General features: G+C 46.9%; 8 protein-coding genes across 8 annotated transcripts; 4 read left to right on the forward strand and 4 right to left on the reverse strand.

Moving 5' to 3' along the window:
- Window positions 1-625: 625 nt before the first annotated feature.
- On the reverse strand, window positions 626-2,253 carry N7537_004849 (putative acyl-CoA thioester hydrolase; the record flags this gene model as incomplete). The annotated part of the gene is made up of 5 exons (XM_056895906.1): window positions 626-1,176; window positions 1,242-1,423; window positions 1,477-1,773; window positions 1,830-1,894; window positions 1,960-2,253. The coding sequence occupies 5 exons, from the start codon at window positions 2,251-2,253 to the stop codon at window positions 626-628; spliced, it is 1,389 nt and encodes a 462-aa protein (XP_056755654.1).
- Window positions 2,254-3,224: 971 nt separating this feature from the next.
- N7537_004850 (uncharacterized protein) lies at window positions 3,225-4,659 on the forward strand (the record flags this gene model as incomplete). Its single annotated transcript, XM_056895907.1, has 4 exons — window positions 3,225-3,339; window positions 3,389-3,440; window positions 3,508-4,559; window positions 4,613-4,659. The coding sequence occupies 4 exons, from the start codon at window positions 3,225-3,227 to the stop codon at window positions 4,657-4,659; spliced, it is 1,266 nt and encodes a 421-aa protein (XP_056755655.1).
- Window positions 4,660-5,643: 984 nt separating this feature from the next.
- On the reverse strand, window positions 5,644-7,128 carry N7537_004851 (pepsin-like aspartic protease; the record flags this gene model as incomplete). The annotated part of the gene is made up of 1 exon (XM_056895908.1): window positions 5,644-7,128. One exon carries the CDS (start codon window positions 7,126-7,128, stop codon window positions 5,644-5,646), a length of 1,485 nt encoding a protein of 494 aa, XP_056755656.1.
- Window positions 7,129-10,568: 3,440 nt separating this feature from the next.
- On the reverse strand, window positions 10,569-11,318 carry N7537_004852 (uncharacterized protein; the record flags this gene model as incomplete). Its single annotated transcript, XM_056895909.1, has 2 exons — window positions 10,569-11,010; window positions 11,107-11,318. 2 exons carry the CDS (start codon window positions 11,316-11,318, stop codon window positions 10,569-10,571), a joined length of 654 nt encoding a protein of 217 aa, XP_056755657.1.
- Window positions 11,319-13,004: 1,686 nt separating this feature from the next.
- N7537_004853 (FMN-dependent alpha-hydroxy acid dehydrogenase) lies at window positions 13,005-14,653 on the reverse strand (the record flags this gene model as incomplete). Its single annotated transcript, XM_056895910.1, has 4 exons — window positions 13,005-13,180; window positions 13,237-13,906; window positions 13,962-14,467; window positions 14,521-14,653. The coding sequence occupies 4 exons, from the start codon at window positions 14,651-14,653 to the stop codon at window positions 13,005-13,007; spliced, it is 1,485 nt and encodes a 494-aa protein (XP_056755658.1).
- A 704-nt stretch (window positions 14,654-15,357) lies between these two features.
- Window positions 15,358-16,845, forward strand: N7537_004854 (3'-5'-exodeoxyribonuclease; the record flags this gene model as incomplete). The annotated part of the gene is made up of 6 exons (XM_056895911.1): window positions 15,358-15,457; window positions 15,550-15,689; window positions 15,761-15,938; window positions 15,996-16,486; window positions 16,544-16,734; window positions 16,794-16,845. The coding sequence occupies 6 exons, from the start codon at window positions 15,358-15,360 to the stop codon at window positions 16,843-16,845; spliced, it is 1,152 nt and encodes a 383-aa protein (XP_056755659.1).
- A 1,590-nt stretch (window positions 16,846-18,435) lies between these two features.
- Window positions 18,436-18,639, forward strand: N7537_004855 (uncharacterized protein; the record flags this gene model as incomplete). Its single annotated transcript, XM_056895912.1, has 1 exon — window positions 18,436-18,639. One exon carries the CDS (start codon window positions 18,436-18,438, stop codon window positions 18,637-18,639), a length of 204 nt encoding a protein of 67 aa, XP_056755660.1.
- A 46-nt stretch (window positions 18,640-18,685) lies between these two features.
- Window positions 18,686-18,889, forward strand: N7537_004856 (uncharacterized protein; the record flags this gene model as incomplete). Its single annotated transcript, XM_056895913.1, has 1 exon — window positions 18,686-18,889. One exon carries the CDS (start codon window positions 18,686-18,688, stop codon window positions 18,887-18,889), a length of 204 nt encoding a protein of 67 aa, XP_056755661.1.
- Between the last annotated feature and the right edge of the window lie 2,488 nt (window positions 18,890-21,377).

Here is a 21,377-nt window from a genome sequence, read left to right on the forward strand (position 1 = left end):
TTTTTCCTTTTGCACGGAAGGAGAGGGGGGGACAAAGGGAGTTATATAGTCGGGACTGGCATGTTTTTTTTCAGTTGGATCAAAACCTCTGTGTATACCCTTGCATTGCAATTGCCTGGGAGGATTCCTCACATCATTCTCATCTCATTTTTACATGGAGTCGGTTTCATGGTTGGTTCTTCAACTGGGTGGACTGGAATACTGGAATACTGGATGGAATATTTGCATTCGGTTTGTCTACTCTGGTTCTTTTTGTTCTGGTATGCTCTTATATATATTCCCCGCCCGTTTTATACATACTTCTTGTTGGATGAAACATGTGAGGCGAATGGAGGGCGTTGTATATAGATTCTTTTCTTCTTGCATGGTAGCCTTCTCAAAATATACGGCTTTTATGCCTTTTGGTGATTTTGATATCTTTCCAAACTCTGATAATGGATTTCTCAGTATTGAATGCTATTTTGATATACAAATACACCCAGTGACTAGGCAATGTTCCAACTAAAAGCCAAAAAAAAAAGTACAAATATTCAAAACACGAGACCCCGAGACGATCGACGTGAATCTAAGAGGGAAATGCCTGGCCAAACTCAGAAAGCAAAGAAACCACCCAACCAAATTCCATCTACTCAGTAACGCTGTCCTTAATACTCCGCAACGCACTCATCTTATGCATGGGATCAATAGCAGCGGCATTCTGCGCCCGACGACGGGCATCAGCCCAAAGCATAAACTCACCATACCCCTTCGGCATAACCTGTACATCCTTTTCAACAAGGAAAGTATAGTTAAACATACCCGTGGACTTCTTCGTACCGTGCTCGACATCCCGAACCTTAGAGTCAACACGCACCTGCACTTTAGTGTACTTGGTGCTATCACCCTCGCGCTCCTCGGGTTCCGTGTACGCAACCGTCGCACGCAGGTACAGCACGCTTCCTACGGGGACTGGGTTCTCAAAGGTGCTGGGATCGAGGGCGACGAAGTTTGGTCGGGCGTGTGCGAAAGATGCGGCGCAGCAGAAGGCGAGCTCGAAGGTTTGCTTTAGGAGGAAACCGCCGAAGATCATGAAATTGTGGCGGTTGCGGTATTGGGGTTGCATGATCATGGCGGATTTCAGAACTGTGTCGCTCATGAAAGCTTGGTTTGCAGGGCGGATAGCTGCGTTTTGGGGGTCTGCGGGCAGGTTAATATTTTTGCATTCGAGTGATGTGATGGGTAAAAGGTTTCTGGGTGCTTACTTAGGTAGGACATCTCCTTTGTCCACATTGAGTGGATCAGGTTGCTCTCTTCGTCGTCTGGGGATTTCTCCAAGAGACTGCGCGTGCGAAGGGCCTTCTTGGCCTGGTAATTCGCTTCGCCCTTTTGGAAGAGGCGCTTTTCCTCCTCGGTTTCGACGATGAGAGGAGCCACGGGGACGGGCCTATTGTCTGATATTAGTTCGTGTGTATCGCTGGATAAAGAGGAGGAACATACGTCTTGGTAGCTGGATCCAGTGAGACCATGGTGAAAGCACAAGTGATCAGGACATCTTCAGGCTTCGCCTCCTGTCCTTCCGGGAGGGCCTTGGTGACCTGAAGAGATATTTCCATGCTTGATCGACCTGTCGCGTAGGTACATTGACCGCTAAGCTCAAGGTCGCAAATTTCCATGAGCGGGTTCTCAATGGTGATCCGGTCACAGGCCGCAGTGACAGTGGATACACCGTCACCTGTGTGACGGTAGGCAACGATGCCGGCTAAGGCATCGAGGTCCATCAGAAGTGAGCCCAATCTAATCGGAATGATCAGTCAAATGCTCTTTTGATAAGTAGGCTATCAAAGACATACCTAATATGCCCAGAGGCGTTGAGATAAGAATCCAAAAGCCATTTGTCTTGGGCTAAAGGCAAAATCTACCAACCAGTCAATATCGACATACTGATTTCCACCTCACCAAATACAAAAAAATAATACGTACAGCACTGTAATAGCTATCCGACATCTTCTTTGGCGAGACATCAGGCTTAACGCTCTGCCCAGCCTTATCCTGCGGCCCAGCCTTCTCAGACTCGCGAATCTGTGTCAAGGCGTCAATCCATGGCGTCTTGACGCGCATGGGCATCCACGTGGGCCGGGACACTGCCTGAGATGACGTGGAGTGGAAGTCCTGGGTATTGATATAGGATGGCTGAGCTGCGACTGCGGCTCGCGCTGGCAGCGCAGCCAGTGATTTTGAGCGAGCAAGCGCCGATCTTCTACTGAGGCCAAACATTGTGATGTCAAAGGAAGGAGAACAAAAAATGCGAATAGAAATGTAAATATTCCGATAGATTGGACTCCGTGCTCAACAAAATGACGATGTCCCGAGGATCCGATGTATACAGTAGCGTATAGCGATCAAAAAAGATTTAATTACTCAGTGGCTGGGCAGAAAGTGACCGCCCTAGTCACTAGACTTTCAATGTCAATTTGCTGGCAATTCCCTTGATTTACTGGGTTTACTTATATCGCAGGTGGTCCAGAGTGCTGGGTATTCTCGGAAAATATACTAACATCTATATATTCTACTGTTTTAGTGAGAATTCATGAGTCTATAAGTTAAGTCTCCCATGGTCACTGCAGCTTGCCGTATGGTCTACCCGATAAGGTTAGTCCCCGGGGATTTTCGGCCCGAATACGAAAAGCGATGTCATCGCTTCCGATAGGGACCCCAAGGGTTTTGATATTGTTTTGTAGATGCTGTTTGGAGCTGAAGGCGACCTCCAAAGTAAATTATAAGCGTACATATCCTTGAGATTGGAGAGTCACAATCGGGCGACTCGACCCTACTGTCATTAAACCAAGCTGAGGGCGAAGACCAACCCCCAGCTATCATATATATGCCTGCAAGGATACGACGGATCGTTCTTAGCGGTCTCGCAGCTTTGGAGGAAGGTTACTCTTTGTCACACTGGAGGTGGCCTTCCAAGGTTAAAGTTGACGCCGAACACGCTCAACTGAAAGCAACGGGTTGAAATGTAAAGGGAAGATCGGGGCTCATTATTTATATTTTGGAGTTCATTTAAGCTTAACCAAGCTCCGGACGTTCTCCGATGGCCAGATAACGTCAAAATGAAGTCATTGATAATACATTGATATACTCATTTCAAAACTTGGAAGCAACTAGCTGTTTTGTTTTTGTATCTATTCGGATTGGTACAGACTTGAAGAACCTGGAATAAACAAAAAACATTTATCTGCAATATGAGCGACCCAACAAACCCACATATCAAAGAGCGCACCACACCTCAATGGGGTCTCTACCAGCGAGAGAACTTCTGGAAACAGAATGAAGGAACAACACCGCTCTTTAACACCGGCAAGTCTTCGCTATGATCTCTCTAACCTACACAAACTAACTTGCACAGATCCCCGAAAATTGGAAGAAAGAGCCAAAGAGAAGCTGAGCGAGGGTGGCTGGTACATACTACCTCCCCATCCGAGACCAGAATTATTCCGAGACACGTAAACTAACAACAAGCAACAGGTACTACGCCTCCTCAAACGCAGGAATGTCAAACACACACCTCTCAAACCGACAAGCCTTCTACCGACACCGTCTAATCCCAAACCAACTAATCGACACCAACAACCGCTCAACAGCAACAACAATCTTCGACCACAACGTCTCCGCCCCAATCGGCTTCGCCCCAATCGGAATAAACAAAATCTACCACCCAACGGGCGAAGCCGCCGTCTCAAAAGTCGCCGGCGAGCTCAACCTCCCCTACTGCCTCTCCACAGCAGGTAGCACATCAATTGAAAAGGTAGCCGCGTCAAACGGACCTTCAGGAACACGGTTCTTCCAACTATACATGCCGCACGACGACGAGCTAACCGTCTCACTTCTCACGCGGGCATGGGAAAATGGCTTTGACGCACTGATTCTCACGACGGATACATGGCAGCTCGGATGGCGGCATGATGACATTGCGTCGTCGAATTATGCATTCTACCGCGGCTTCGGCGCTGACCTGGGCCTTACGGACCCTGTTTTCCGGAAGAGATGTGTTGCAGACGGGATCGATCCCGATGTTGATATTGTTGCTGCGTCGACTAAGTGGATTGATTCTGTTTGGCATGGCCGTGCTTGGTCGTGGGAGAAGATTCCTTGGTTGATGGAGACGTGGAGAGGGATTAGTGGGGGGCGGCCGTTTGCGATTAAGGGGATTCAGTCTGTCGGTGATGCGAGGAAGTGTGTTGAGCTTGGGGTTGAGGGGATTGTTGTGAGTAACCATGCTGGGAGACAGGTTGATGGGGCTGTTGCTAGTCTTGATGCGCTTGAGAGGATTGTTGAGGCTGTTGGGGAGAGGATTTATGTTATGTTCGATTCTGGAGTTAGGGGGGCGAGTGATGTTGTTAAGGCATTGGCGCTTGGCGCGAGGTTTGTGTTTATTGGACGGCTTTGGATTTGGGGTTTGAGTATTCAGGGTGAGGATGGGGTTCGACATGTTATGAAGTCGTTGTTGGCGGATTTGGATATTTTGATGGGTGTTGCTGGGTTCAATGGGGTTGAGGATTTCAATCGGGATATTCTTGGTGAGTTTTGTTTCTGCTGTGATGTGAGGATGGATGCTGATTTTGAGATGCAGAGTCGGTTCCGAAGAATTATACGCTGATACCGCAGAAGACTTTGTGAATGGAAGATATTCCGGGGTGGATGCTGCTCTAAATTTTCTCCAGGCATCCTCTAGCTTCCAGGGACGACTTGTTACTCTAGTCCAGACATATGGCTTAAAGCTACACGTCTTCGACTGTAGATAGATTCAGTGACTAATTAGGTGACTAGCTACACAATGAAGGAGGATGTGGTTAAACACCCCCAATGTATTCCGTGGGACTTGTCAAGTGACTATGGTGCCCAAACGCTTAGCCATTTGTCAAAGAACACACACGAGAAAGCCCGGTTTGATTTGGATGCTGACCTGCATAGGCCTCAACAATGTTGATGTCTTATGCATAAGCATCGAGGTGCTACGGGACCCTCGGCCTACGCTGTCTCATGGGGGCTATGGGGCTATGGTGAGATGGTGGTTTAGAGGGATGGGGGGAGAGGAAGAAGAGAAGAGGAAGAAAGGTGGGAGGAGTCATTTTATACCATCAACAACACGTACCTTCCTCATGTAAGCACCCAGCTCGCACCTTCCTCATTGTCAGTCACATGTCACCTGGGCAACTTCCCACTCCATACGGGTAGTTCATATAGAAATGTGTGCGTTGATTAGACATTATTAGAATTGAGAGCTTGTACTATGAGATTTTGGCGTTTGGCCAATGGTATTGTAGACGTTTGTCTATCTGAATGAAAATTATAGTAATTCATGCCCAGTTCAAATCAAGGACACATGTCAGATGTTCAACACAAAACGAGTGATATATGCAGCTGAAGAAAAATGCCAAATAGACAAGGTGCCGCCAACGTATGCTAGTATGAGTGGGTAATCGTATGTGGACCCGGGTGTATTAACAGAAGTGAAATGATGTGCGTGTACAATAATTGACGATGTGCACGGAAAGGACGTGGGTGATGAGTGAGTGTACAGTAATACAAAGAGCAGGAATATGATTACCGCCAAAATAGAAGGAAAAAAAAATCCAAGTGAAAGATGGGCTAAAATGCAGTTCAAATAGCGAATGCACCAAACATGACCGTGAGCATAGGCCAGCTAATGACGCGGATGAGGTGGGATGCGGAGCTGTTGGAGACTGTGGCCATTGTTGAGGTCGACGACGATGTGGCGTCAGCAGTAGACGCAGCAGTGCCAGTGACTGGTGGGGCAGTGAATGTCCCATTGCCCTGGGACGTGGATGAGGAGGATGAGGATGAGGTTGAAGATGAGGCTGAGGCCGAGGCCGAGGCAAGCGCGCCAAACCCGATCTGTCCATTGTCGAAATCGAACACGGTGTAGACGTTCTTCAAAAATACATCACCGACAAGCCAATTTGCACCATTGGATGCGTAGCCGACAATGGTGGAAATGCAGTAAGCCGAACCGTCCGACTCGGTGTTTCCAACGTAATCCTTAGGGGAGATGTTATATTTAACACCAGAGAACTCGAACTCTATGGTAGCAGTCGAATTGCATGGGATCAAATAGTTGTTCGGGTTGGAAGGCTGTTGAGATGAATGAGGAACGAGAGAAAACAGGGTTTTGGCATCCGCGGGAGGGATCAGGAGATAGGTGGTTCCGGTGTCGATGGTAGCAGATTTTCCGGTAAAGTTGCAACTTTGTCCATTCACATAAGCATCATCCACGGGGATGCTCCAGATTTTCTCGTTTGTAGCAGTGTAGGAGATGGTACCATCGAATTTGGTTGTGTCGACACCACCAAAGTTGATTTCTCCATCCTTATTGTTGTCTGCTGAGCGAGAGAGACTGAACCCAACCAAGTTTGACTTGATGAGCTTTTTTTCAGCAACAAGATCCATGAAAGATGGCAAATCCCACCCTTCCGTACGCGATCGGCCCAGGCCAAGGATCCCGTCGAATGGGTAACTCTGAAAAGTTTCTGAGGCATTGTTGGCTAGACCGAAAGTTTGCGAGACTTCCAGCCCTGCAATTGAGAGTATGTCTTTCCCCATATTTCCCGAGACCTTGCCGCTGCCATAAAAGAGGCTGAAAGTGGAATCGTCGGTGGTATAGCTGGTTGATGCTGACCGGTCGAACTTGTGATGACGTGTGCAGACAGGCTCCGTGCAGTTCGAGTCGAAGACCCAGGTATTGGGTGCTCCAGTGTCGATTGCCATCCACATTTCTTGCTTTTGAGAACCTACAAGGACGGGAGAGAAGTATGAATAGTCCGTTCCGTCCTGGTTTAACGGTGCACTGTTTCCCAATGATGGTTTATGGGATTCGACAATCTTATAGCCATCGTCGCGGCGAACGGGCACTTTTTTCAGATCAAGGGTCCATGGTTTGTCGGCTGTGTTGGATGTGTCGGTACTGTCGGTGCTCTCCTCGTCGGATTTCACTTCAATCAAGTTCCATGGGACAAAGCGACGTTCGACTGTAGTTTCCGTGGAAAGTTTCATCCGCAATTCCCACGGATAGAAGGCGTGCACGCCCGAGATGCCGGCAATGAAGACCAGACATGATGAGAGATGCATGGTCCCTGGGGGAGTTTAGGCAGAAAATGTAGAACCCTGCATTTGAGGAACCAAAACCGAATTCAATTGAGCGTCTATTCAATATAACCGTTCGCTGTATGGTGGAGCTGAGGGATTGGGACTCGAGAAGTTTAAAGACTGAATTAAGTGATAGATTGAAGTTCAAGAGAAAAATCACAAAAAGAAAATAGGAAATTAAATAATGAATTGTAAAAGGCGAGGTTGGAAAGACTTGAAATGTGCCCATGAAAGATGCGAGGGGGAAGTGGTGGACATGGTCTCCACCATTGAAAAACCCCCCTGAGAAGTTGGCAAGAACACCAGTTGACTCTAAACTGAAATAGGGTTAGTTCCCCCACGCCAGGGACTATCCTCCACTTGTCTAACGCTCATTCTAGAACTGATCGGCTGGTTAAATGAAACTAGTGGAGTCCAAACTTAATGTTCTTCTATATCAAGGAAGTTGAATGGGTTATGAAATATGAATCTTAATTCTTCGACTTTTTATACCTACTATTGGATATGATTACGTCGGAAATCCGGGGTGCGAACATATTAATCGTCCAAAAGTAACGCGGAAGCTAAGTAGTTGAACGGCTAAACGGTGCAACAGATAAACAGATAAACAACTAAACATTTGAAGTCTTTCATAGAAACACTCAAAGACGAAAATAGAACATGAAGGAAGTGAAACCCCTGACAGAATGCGACCGTACTTTGTTACCCATTAGGCAATATAAGGTCTAGACTCGCAGGATTTACGCCTCCACTTAGGTCGAGAACGTCTGATCCTGACAATCCTGACAACCCTGGCAGGGATTACTTTTCTTTTTGGATACTTGCATATGCTTACTACAAGCCACTGTTTGCCAGACTATTCAAACCGATTCAAATTTCAATGACCGGTGTCAAGTAGAAGTTGAACTGCACTTGAATAATATTTTGGAATTCGTCACTACCAAGGGAAAGTGCCTGCTTCGAAGCTCAAATAGGACAAGAACCTTATATAGATAATTACGAGGTCATAATATTTCTATGCAACAAGAATGTTTACGTATCAATATCCATGTTGTTTAAACATTACGTGCGAAGGGGCAGAGCGGCCAAAGGTTAAATGCCTGATTTTGTAGGAATGATGCCTTTATATGCCTGAATTATAGACTACTTTCGACACCGCTCTATACCATATACTGTAAATTGAAGCTATTCCTAGTTATACACACCATATATAAGAATAGTTGGTTGGTTATACGGCCTTGTCATATCTTTTTAGGTGATATGTTTAGATATACTTTTGGCTAGTCTTTTTAGATATTCTTTTGAAATATCTTTTTAGATGTCTTTTTAGATATATATAAAGGCGGTAAAAAAAAGCATATGTATAAGAGACTTTGAAATCTCTATATTACTCAAAATTGAAGCTATTCCTACCCCACAAATCATCAGTTTCTTCGAATCCCCAACATCGAAAACCGTCCCAAACCGCGTAAAATGCCTCCTTATGTTAATGTCTCAAGATTTGGTCGGTCGAAATAGCTCCAACGCCTAGAAATAGGCGCATACGGTGATTTATATGGTAGGAATAGTTTCATTCTTATGAACTACTAGGCCTACGGGTGATCTGTTATAATTCAGGTAACTATTTTGATTTCTGCCAGTCTATGTAAAACAAGGCATAATTCAGGCATATTCAAGCACCAAGCCTACAAAATCAGGCATTTGACCTTTGGCCGCTCTGCCCCTTCGCAATTACGCATCTCTTTGTGACACCATGACAGTTGTGCGATGGGTATCAGTACCTCGATATATATCAAATCTTGAATGACAGCTATCATATGTATCTTTTGATATGAAAGTCATAATATTTGCTCTTGCTCCATGGCAATTCGTATTTTGGAGTGAGTGCATTATTACTGTCTAGACTTAGGTCGGCTACACAAGCCTCGAGAAGAGGAACTTTTAGTGACTGGCCATATAGTGAATAATAAATTGACCAGAAGAACCCAAGATCCCCAACAGATGATGAATCAATAAAGTAACACACTGTATGCACAGGGCTACCTCGACATATATCGACCTCATGTAGACATCATTATGTCGACAAAGGCATAAAACCAGCCCTGTGAGTGCGGGTAGATCGTGATGCAAAGCCACAGACACAGACCCCTTGCAGCCAAACAACCCCAAAGCACCAGCCACATATAGCCTGAAAAAGGCAAACAAGATAACCATCCAAAAAAAAAAAAAAAAGGATTCAATAAATCCAGCCTCCCAAAATCGCCGAAGATTGATAAATCAATCAGATAATCACCCCAGCTCTCCCCGAAATAGCCCGAGCGGGACTCCGACCTTCCCCACGAAACACCCGAACCCCATCCGCCCCATCGATACCACGGACAACAGGAAATTACAAAAGGAAAAAAAAAACATACCTCGGAACCGCAAATGTATCACCAACGGCGCCGCCAGAGACACGGAAGAAAACAGAAAGAAGTGGGCTGAGTCGAGTCTGCAACATGCTGGATTCGGTATCCTAGCCCCGGTTCTTCACAACATCAATGGACATGCCGACGTCATTTTTCCCGGGCTGGACAGGACTAGCGCTGTCGGGATCGGAGAATATGCAGTGAGTATCACCTTTAGGGCTACTTGAACAGTTGTCTCGGTATGGCATGCACATGCGTCCGATGGACCGTGGTGCAATTGTGGGCGGTGATCTTGGGAATTGACACGATGACTCGTCTAGAGTAGGGCTAGTCTGGTGACCTCGGGTTAACGGTGCATTTTGATTAACAGCGGAGTAGGAGTTCCGGGGAGTCCAGGTGGATCTGCTTTTGTCGTAGATCATGCGTGGTGGGTATCGGCCTAAGTGCCTCGGCACAACGAAAATTGCGGTGTTTCGGAGGGTTTTTTTCCATGAGGGTATTGAGATATCTGTGGAAATGGATTGGTGGCAATTTAGTAGACTGAAAAAGATGAGTATGGAAAAATTCACTGTTCGTTTTGGATTGTTCTTGCTTTGTATCTGTATCCTAATAGAATAATATAGAGAATTCAGCCTAATAGAACGAACTTTCTAGAAGACGTCAATAGAGGAGTAGAAGAGGCCATGACTTGTCGTTGGAGATGTTATAGATAGTAATGTTCAATTGAATTGGAACAACCCGACAGAGCTGTAGTGAATAGGATGGAGTAACCCAAAAGAAAAACAAAGCCAATGATCGGCTGGCCGACACCATGGAGGAAAACATCCACTCCATGGGAAAGATATTACATCAAAACGCTATCCCAAAACAATCCGGTGAACCCAAACAAGAATAGACAAAAAGACAAAAGCCCGAACAATGTAACGGACGACAAAAGAATTCGTTTCATCACAGACCCGTCAACAGGACTGAAAGACAACAAGAATAGACGAGAGAAATATGAATCAAAAGGCTCTACTTCCTCTGAGCAGTCTCCTTGGGGCCCATAACATCATCAAGGAAGCCAGCCCAAAGCTCACGTATGACACCAGGCTCAGAAGAACCATTTGATCGGCGCTGGATTTCCTCACCGTAACGTGAGCGGCCGACGGCTTCGGTAAGAGAGAACGGATCCAGATCGACAGCGTGGTTATCGACGACCTCGCTCATTGCGCTGGCGGAGACGTCAGCGCCGGTGCCGGACACGGTGTAGATCTGGGGCTTCATGGGTGGGGCGGTGGGTGTTTGGCGCCATGGGATGGAGGGGAGCTCGGGAAGGACCGGGACTTGGATGCTGCGTTGCAGAGGGGCGGCGTCGAGGTCTGCCATGCTGGGCATGTAGACGAAGTCGACGGTTGAGGTGTCGTTCAGGGCTTTGGTGGCGCGGGAGGTGTTGAATTGACGGGAGGAAGAGGAGCTGGAGCTTGTTAGTTTTTGGTTTGTTTGATTGAAGGCTTGGAATGGAGGTATGGAAATGTGGATGTGTAGAAGGGAATGGGTGGGTGGCACATACTCTGAGAATGCACTGCCATTGATTCTGCGCATGGCGATGCTGAAGGCGCGGGATTGAAGGACATCGTGGTTGGAGAGGGCCTTCTCGCCGTTGTTGGCGGGCTGAGCGGATTGAACTCCGGTGATGTGAAGGCTGCGGCGAGTAGAGGGTGCCACGGGCTTTTGGGAGAGAGTGCGCAGAGCACGGAGAGATGATGAACGGGGGGCAGTCATTGTGATAGGTGTGAAATGTATAGAGCTATAGGTTTTTTTTTTTGAGATAGGGCTATGTTGGGAAGTTTGGTAGAGGCGGAGGTCTCCAGGTATAGTGGAAAGGGGGGGAAAGTAAAAAGTGAGGGAGTATGGGAGTATGGGAACAGGACGATAGGGAGCTTTATAGAGCTGAGAATGGTTGGGGAGAGCTATGAGACCACTTCTTGGCGGTCTGGACCGTTATCGATAGTGTCGATAGTGTCGAACCAAAAAAAGTAGATCACGTCAACACTGAAAAGGGTAGTAGTGGGTGATTTTTGATTTTGGTTCACGTTGAAATTTGAAAGAGATTTCTAGAAATATGTGCTGGCAAGAGGGGAAACAATAATTCCCTCTCTATATATATGCTAAATTCCCGTGGATGTTCGGAGTTCAACAATTCTCCCAGTCAGAGATCTACAGCGTAAGTACAAGGTACCCAGCTATCGGGACTGTAGGCTACCCCGTACCCACCAGAACACAGAGTGACAAGATGTACCGGGTACATTACTTACCCGAAAGTGATGTATTCTAGACTCTGTACTTCTATCCTCACCCCTCTCCAATCTTCTGAAACTGGTGATCATTACGTCTTCATTGGATCATTATCCAATGAAATAATCACCAGCATACACATCGGCCATTATTGGGTGTCTTCCTGCAGAATGGGGTAATTTGTCGAGTACTTAATCGTACCCTACCCACCTAGTCCTATGTACAATGTAAGCCCCCCCCTCATTGAATTCTCCTAGGGGAAAGTGAGAAAACGGGGAGCGGTATCCGGTCGGAGATACCTGCACAACGGTTCCGTTATGCATATCGACCTCTAATCCCTGGATCGTGACTGGCTCTCGCAATTCGCTCCTACACCCTTCTCTCTCTCCCAACCTGGTGAGTCGGTCTGCACCAAATCCTGGAAGCACGCCATAAAACAAGAACAATCCTCCAATTTTGGGAATACCAGGGTTGATCGCCGATCCTCAACTGTTGAGGAATCCCATGACCTGATAGTGGACCTCAATAGATTCTAAGAATAATATGAGTCAAGACATTCAGAGGCAAATTAGTGTTAGACTAGTCTTTTATTAAGTGGAGCGGTGAGACCCGGAGTTGGGTCCGCCTTCCGATTGATCTACTCAACCTATTCTCTGTCCTACACGGTATACACGGTCATTCTGCCTAGATATCCTAGTGCTACGTGTCCGTTTTCAGATTCAAATTCAGATTCATGCTTTTTTTTTCTCAACCCCGCAATCGCTTATTGTACCCGGAACGTCCGGACCGAACACATCGTGTTGAGATCAGCAGACCTTATAGGTGGCTGTGCTTATATTGTTTCTGTGGCCAGGGGCAAGGGAGTATCCCATAGCTCTAAGGACCCGACCTGGGCAAGTGTCAGTAAATCTTGGCAGGAATCTGGTTGAATTATTCCCCTTTCATCCCTAGATTAGGGGCTTTTGTTGAGTTCTAATCTTGGTAGGTAGGCAGGTTTATTGGTCGCTAAATTATTACTTTATCTGCGAGGAAACTGGTATAGCGTACTGTATATGCTGTATGGTATGCCCTTAAAAAGTTAATATGTTGTAGATGGCGTACATCCCCGCACTATGTCATTGGTCAACCCTCATTGCAATCCCAGTCCAATATCTTATAACCAACTGTGCATGTTCAAAGTTTCGATGGCCCCGGTCGCCGTCCTTTAGCTATGGCTCGAGCGTACGGGTGCGAGCGGGACGCTGGAACCAGGTGGTCGACATCCCCAGTGTGCACAAGATCAGGGGACGCCTCCGCCAGGGATGTGATACCAATATTCCGCATGGATGTTTCCAGTTCATCTTGCATGACTGCAAGAAACTTGAATCAGCAAACTATAAAAGCAGCATGTCAAGCCATCACTTACTGTCAATCAGATGCTCTACTCCCTCCTGGCCATAGTTGGTAGCAAAAAGCATACTCCGACCCATCCCCACAGCCGTTGCGCCCAAACAAACAGCCTTGAGGATGTCAGTTCCACGCCGAATACCGCTGTCCACATAAACCTCCATGTGATCCAAGACCTCCGGACAGCGCCTATGGATTTCCAGGAGCGTGATAATCGACGGCGGACTGGTATCCAGATTGCGACCGCCGTGGTTGCTGAGCAGGATACCATCAAGCCCCGCTTTCATGGCGAGCAGCGCATCATCCGCTGACATCACACCTTTCAAACACACCGGCTTGTGTGTATGCTGTTTCACCCATTTCAAATCCTCCCATGTCAGCCCGGGATCGATGAACCCAGCCATAACGCGACCGAGACCGCCGCCTTTCTTGTCGTTATGCACCTTCGACGGCGCCATGGGCACTGATAAGTTCTCGTCTGCCTTGACACGCTCGTCGGCTTCGCGCTTACCGGGCCATGCGGCGTCCACGGTAACAAAAATGGCTTTGATGTTCGGATTCGCTGAGCACTGGCGTAGTAGAGCGGCGGACTTTTCTCGGTCCCGGTTGACGTATAGTTGGAAGAAGAAGTCGGCCGAGGGCGCTGCCCCACGTAGCTCATCCATAGTGTAGGATGAGTTGTTTGAAATCTACCCAAATCGTAAGCATAGTGACTGACAATGGCAACACGCGGTATAAGCTTACTCCTTGCATGATTCCTTTGTTTGCACAGGCTCTGGCAATGGCACATTCTCCATCCGGGTGGATGAGTTTTGCCATTGCTGCCGGGCTCACGAATAGCGGGAGCTTGTAACTCCCACCGAGGATATTTGTCCCAGCATCTGCCGAGCGGACATTTCTTAGGACTCGTGGACGGAACCATATGCGGTCAAAGCATGCTTTATTGGCGTCCCGTGTGATTAAATCCGTAGCTGCGCTAGAATAGAAGGCCCAGGTCTTCTTGTTGGCGGTTTTCGAGGCCACAACTTCGAAATCGTGCGAGTTGATCAGTGTATCCAACGGAGGTTTCTCGTTTTCCAATATCACCTTGAGACTCTGCCCTGGTGGTGGTTTGGCCCATTCGGCGTCAATTGTAGACTCATCGAGGATGCCCTTGAACTTCTCCGCGTGGAGATTGTTCTTCATTACGCTGGGTGCATGGACTTCTGAATAGGCTTTCGTTGCATCTCTGCCTGCATGCTTCAGGATAACTGTTCGTACATTATTAAATATCGCCATCAAATACATTTGTCGGTGTACGTACTTGCAGATCCTCCAGGATGCTCTTCCAAAAAGTCGGTCACATCCCACACCTGCTTGTCGACCACAACCCAACAGTCTTCAGGCGTCTTGTGCTCTGAAATCTGTTGAGCAGATAGTAGTTTTTGGTTTGTCATTGCTCTCAGACGGTATGAGTTGGATTAGCCGGAAAGAAATTGAGGCCAATATTAAACGACGCTGGTCCTGTATGTAAAGTTGTGAATGTAATAATAAATGAGGTGGATACAAAGTTGAAGCAGCCATCCACGGCGAACTAAATATTCAGCAACGATCCAGGGCGGGGATGACCTTCGGCAATGTCCCCGGACTTACCCCGGACTGTGCGGGCTATAGTCCTCCGAGCTTCCTATTCGAGTATTTCTTTGTATGCTTAGCCTTGTAAATTCACATTTTCGTGCTTGACCTCCTGGTCTTGAATATCTTCAGGATCACTCCGTGTTCTGGATTGCCTCGCCAATGTTTAGTCCTGCGCAATCAGCTCTACACATGTTGGTCGCACAAAACGTCAAAGGATCAATGTATTTCACGAACAGAAGGAGTTGCTTTCAATCTGAGTGTACACACAATCACTCATGTTTGAAGACATCTAAACCCTGAAGTGTCTTTAATCGGCAAAGCACCGACTGGGCTACGGATATCTCTCCGAGTGGGTCCCAGGTGTCTGCCGCCTGGATTCTCAGGCATCATTTAGTCCCAGCCACAGGAAATCCTCAGCCCTAGTGTGGCTGAAAATTTTCCGACCGTGAGTCAACACACATTTTGAGCTCGACAGAGGAAGTATTTCAACAACACAATAACAAGGATATCTACTGCTCATCTGATGCAAATCAACCCTACCGTTGGCTGTGCTTTGAAACTTTTCCGCCGCAACATCACCTCGAGTGTGAAGTCAACAGGCATAGATAGACCTGTCTCCTTAGGTCTGTTTTGTGTCCAAATACGGGCTTATCAACTAGCCCAGTCAGGCAAAGGCTGGGTAGCTTGGAAAAGCTTGAGCTGACTTATTTCGTAGGTTTTCATAAGAGTCACAGTTTGGCTGGTCTGTCTTCTGTAAATTCCATATCTGCTGGAAATCCCAGAACAATCTCCACAAGTGGAAGACAACAGACCACATTAAATATGGCCGAATCTAAACCCCTCCGATATGTTGATGTGGGTCTCCTTCTATTAAGAGCCTCACCCCCAAAAGGCTATGCAACTCATAGCTAACTGCGAAATACTAGATTGGTATCAACTTAAGTGACCCCGTCTTCCGCGGTGAATATCATGGAAAGCAGGCCCATGAAGACGACCTGGATGATGTTGTCCAGCGCGCTCGCGATGTAGGCTGTTCAAAGTTCATGGTAACCGGCTCAGATCTTGTAGAATCGAAGCACGCTGTCCATATCGCCAGCAAATACCGTAAGTTCGGATCTTGCCAGGACTTTCCATTTCCTTATTGACAGCTGGAATCTGCAGCGGGCTTTTGCTATGCAACCGTTGGTGTGCATCCATGTCAAGCAAAGCTGTTTGACGAATACCCAGAAGGTCCGTCAAGAATGCTGGAGGAGCTCCGCGCTCTAGCAATTGAATCCACACAATCCGGCCAGGCTGTCGCATTCGGCGAAATCGGCCTTGATTATGACCGACTTTTCATGAGCGCCAAGGAACCACAGCTCAAATATTTCGAGGCCCAACTAGACCTGGCTGTCGAGATTCAGCTCCCTTTATTCCTCCACTCCAGAGCTGCAAGCGAGGACTTTGAGAGACTCCTTGCCCCAAGGCTTGCCAAGCTCCCCAAGCGAGGACTTGTACACAGTTTTACGGGGACAATGGATGAGATGAACCGGATGCTCGCGTTGGGTCTAGACGTCGGCGTTAACGGGTGCAGTATGAAGACCGAGGAGAACCTGGAGGTTGTTAAAGCTATTCCACTCGACCGGCTCCAAATCGAAACTGATGGGCCATGGGTATGTACCTTTGCTCTGAGCTCCGGTCGGATCAGTCGTGACTAAACTCTCTTCTAGTGTGAAATCCGCCCCTCTCATGCATCTGCAAAGCACCTAGGCGATGCACCGGATCTGCCGAAAGCTGTGAAGAAGGAGAAATGGCAGAAGGGGTGTATGGTGAAGGGCCGGAATGAGCCTGTCGCCATCGCTCGTGTTGCTCATGTTATTGCTAGCGTCAAGGGTATCACTGTGGAGGAAGTTTGCGAAGCGTAAGACGTCGATTCATCCTGATGCTCGCTTCCATGCTAACTCGTTTTCTTCTCGCCAGCACTTGGAACAACTCTATTAGAATGTTTGGGTTGGGCGAGGAATCCCCTTGATTTTTGGTCTCACCGCAGGTCGATGATAGGACCATACATGAATGCCGCGTGGCATGTGATCACAGCATAGCTCATAGCTGTCTTTCAATGTCAGCTATATTGGTTGCCGCAGAGGTATAAATAACTCGAACGTAACTTCTGTAGTTTGTTTCATACATCATTCCCCACTGTCATTGGCTCTTTCCTTATATTGCTCCTGTGACCACCTTCTTACCCCATCGTGCCTTCCCACCACAGCCTCATCTTCTCCGGGTTCAACCTTCCTCATTCTTGTTGGGTGTGTTGTGGTCATTAGAGTGGCTATCCGCATCTTTTCACACTACGTTTCTAAGGCCTATATGTATTGATGAGGCGCATTGGCAGATCCATCAACGATTACTTACATGATGATGAGCCCAGCTTCAAGTGATCTGAGACCTTCGACAATGTCATCAACAGGATGAACTGGTCCACCCAATTCGAGCATTGTACCCGTGCACCACCGGAATAGGCGAGTCAATACGCTCATCTCACGAGGCCCTTGATGAATATCCTACAACGCTCCGCCCAAGAGAATCTCACTCTCCCCTCCTCGCAACACCTGATGCCTTATGGCATATTCAGTATGAGCACGGATATGTACCCTCAACATAATCTGACTTTTTCAACGCCATATTACAGCCAATGGATATTAGACAAAACTCAGCCCTTCTAGGTCTATCTGGTACAGAAAACAAGAGCTTGTTATATCTCATATCTCTCATCAACGACGTCTCTTCTTCAAAATCTCTCCAACCAAGCAATGGGAAACTTGGTACCCGGAACCTAGAAGACGAGATCGTAGTCCCAAGCTTAGTGGTCTCTTTCTTGCGCATGTTTTGTCGGGTGTTCTTCCACGCGTCGGTACTTTCTCATATAGAAACTAACACCAAAACACTGTCGATATGATGTCTACACGCGAACTGGCACTTCTCAACCACCCAATTAATATCTGGCAATTTAATGACTTGAAAATAATATCCTATTCAGCCGTCTAGTATAGATGTCGATGAAATGTTGCATATTTTGGGAGACGAGACGCAGCCGATGTTAGACGCAGTCAAATAAAGTTTCGTCCTGCATATAAATCCTTCATTACCTACCAAGCGTACCAACACCACCACCGTTATACTCCCCTTTGCCTCTCACTCTAGCCCATTATAAGTAACAGTACATATGTGGTTGGTTGCTACTATGTTTCCCGTAAAAAAAAATTTCACTTCCCCACTTTGCCTTTGCAAAATCACCACTTTGACAAAATTTACCCGGCGCTGAACATCATAAGGTTACAACGAAAAGGAAAAGTAATATTGATACAATCAACGTATATAAAAAAACAAAACCAAACTCCGATAGGGGGAATCGAACCCCCGGCTGCCGTGTGAGAGACGGCGATGTTAGCCACTACACCATATCGGATCTTGTTGAAAAATTTAGTGGGTTTTGCCGCTATCAGGAATCGGGGAGTCGGTACCGTGCGTTCTATAATCCCTCTAAGCACACCTAATACTCAAATTCCCCTTCATATCTATCTTGGGATATTTTAACAAAGTTTTATCAACGCCTGGCACAATGGAGCCTTCGTTTGAGGATGTGCAGTCCATTCGAGATGCAGATCGCGGGTTTATTGATCGTCTCGACCCATGTATCATTAAAGATAGCCAAGGCCGTGTGGTCTGGGATAATGAAGCGTACAACTTCCTCCATGGAAAGCCTGCCCCAGAGACCACGAACCTGGCGCCAAGCTCAACTTGTTGCAAAACAAGGGCTTTTTGAGGTTGTCGACGGCACATATCAAATCAGAGGTTTCGATCTCTCTAACATGACTGTGATCGAAGGGAAGGAGGGTATAAGCGTGATCGATCCCCTTACCTCTGCAGAGTGTGCAAAGGCTGCACTAGACCTGTATTGCAAGAATCGCGGCAGCAGACCCGTGCTAGGCATGCTCTACACGCACTGTCACGCGGGTCATTTTGGCGGTGCTGGGGGAATCTTATCCCGAAGCGAGGCAGCTAGAAATGAATAATCGGGGGTTGCTTCTATTCCATGTGACCAGTTAGTCGTCGGATGTTAGTTAACTACAGCTTGCGCGAATGGGCTAAGCATTGTTTAGGAAAGGGCTGTAGTTAAAATGAACCTGCCGTTGCCTGTAGGGAATAGCCACGCTCTTGTGGGAACGAACCCACGCTCCACCGTGGTCTTTGAATCGATTCCCCCTTACACCATATCGGGATACGGTGAAGGCTGCTTCCGGTTTAGCATTATCAATAGGTTTTGAGCACCACCGGCTGCTATGGGTGCCTATGCGTGGTTTTATAGACAGACCCCCTGCCTATTCTCATCTAACTGCGCCAATGTTTTTTCCCCTCTCCTTCTTCCTACGCCTGACAGGAGAGGCATTGTTGCCATGATCTGGAACACTGAGCTCCTAGGCCCGGCCACCCCTTTTCCCCCTGTGTGTGTCATTGGCTCCTGCGATCCCGCGCTAGTAACCTGCCCTGCTCCCCTCTCCCCTCGTCCACGACGCCGGCCTACTGGTTCTTGCCTAGCATGTTATTCTGTTGGTCAATCGCTCATCTCCTCGCACGCAGGTGAGTTCACCTTACACTCCTTCGGGAGTAGATCAATGTATATTTGAGAGAGGTCACGTTTATAGGTCTTGGGCGTTTAGATAGTCAAAAGTCGGTTGACTTTATCGATTCCAGGCTAATAGGTGCCGGATAATGGTTCATATGCTTGGCGTAGCTCATTTTGTGTATATTTTTCCTAATGGGAGTGGTGCTATTAGGCATAACGACAGTCGGAAAGTGCTAGCCAGCCCACTAAACGGGCTATTTCACGGTGCTCGTATAGCGGTGAATATGTGAAATAAAATAGAGTAAAACGGAGATATGGCTATTGCGCCGAAACAACAAGTGCCCCTATTCCCCTATCCACGCCTTGCTCTGAAACCTTGATCAGGTCAGGCTTAGGCCAAATTTTCCTAATGTTCCAGCTTGTTTTAGCTTCAAAACTCTCAGCTTCATACCTTATAAAAAGACTCGAACATATTGTCCCAATTTCGTAAATCACCTGCTAAGTGCTTTTCAATGGAAGAAACCCTTTCAACAAACCATATAATAAAGTCCTCCTTCGTCGGCCGACCTAGTGTAGGCTGATGGTATTTTAACACTCAACCTTTGCAGACGATAGAGCTACTATTTTGGGAACTCTGGATATAATTTTTGGCTGATTAGCTTCCAGGTGGTAGGGACCGATGGATGAAAAGTAAAAGATATACTGACGATCGGAGGCCAGACAACAGCACCGTTTTCGCAGCAGAGAATATCAGAACTGTCGCAGGAACCGCCAGCTCGTGGCGTTTTAGCAAAGAACCTGCACAATTATACAGTTTGGCCGGCTCACCACTACCGCATCGAGTTCCAGCAATACTCCTAACAATAAAACCGGAACAACAATAACAAACGGGAGCCCTTGCGTTAAGGTCGTTCTCATCAGACGATTCACCGGCAGCAGCAATGACGGACAATGCAAACGAAGCAAAAAGAATATTCTTCAAATTCATCTTCGTGAGCGTGGGTTTGTGGTAGAATCTGATGCTTCAGGTCAGTTGGTATTGTGAGTATAAAAAGGTAGGACGAAGAAATAAAAAGCCGTTGAGATATGTCAACCGCTATAAATAAGCCAACCCCATGTCGAGATTATTACTTTTACAAAAATGGTACTAAGAGGATGATCTCAATCAGCGAGTGAGCACTTCAATTGACAATAAGCCTTTTCATCATCGATCGCTCACCTATGAGTTTGGAACCACGGACTGGAGTTATCATCTCTCCACTCGTATTCTGGTTCATACTACGTCTATATCACTGGGGTTAGCGGCTGACCCAGTCAATCTTATGGTATAATATCGGGTACGATCTACAAATGAGGTCCCACTCCGAACACTTCGATGCACACTGATCTCTAGATTTATTTACGATCTAGGACTTTATTGGACAGAAAGACCCTAAAACAAGATGCAAAACCAAGTCTCCAGGTATCATTACGAAGGAATTTCTATTATACGGTATGGTATACTCTACCAGTGCGTCTACCTGGTATTCCGTTAGTTGAGCAAACTATGTTCACGTGTGGTGAGAAACGAAAAAGGAAAAAAGGAACGGTTGAAAAAAGGGTAGCCAATAAACAACTAGTAAGTAGTTCCATGTCATGTATTTATGGAAATCGGATGTGGTTAGATTACGGCAAACTAGCAACTGTCGATTTTGACAAGATTTGGGCCCATTCTAGATCGATAGAGGCGAGGATTGCTGACATAGGACCGATTTTGGAAATGTATTCTCCTGCCACTACAAGTTTCACCATGGCGTTACCAAGAAGTCGTGATATTGCTATCTAGGGTACTTGTGGTCATCTATCATGTCCTCACATGGTTTATGTATAATATCTTGATTCAATTCGTATTTTTAGGCAGGTTCCAGCTCACAACCGACCCATCTTTTAGCGGGGGT

The sequence above is a fragment of the Penicillium hordei genome (genome assembly GCF_028827395.1).
Source record: "Penicillium hordei strain IBT 12815 chromosome Unknown utg000002l_segment0_segment0, whole genome shotgun sequence".
NCBI lineage: Eukaryota > Fungi > Ascomycota > Eurotiomycetes > Eurotiales > Aspergillaceae > Penicillium > Penicillium hordei.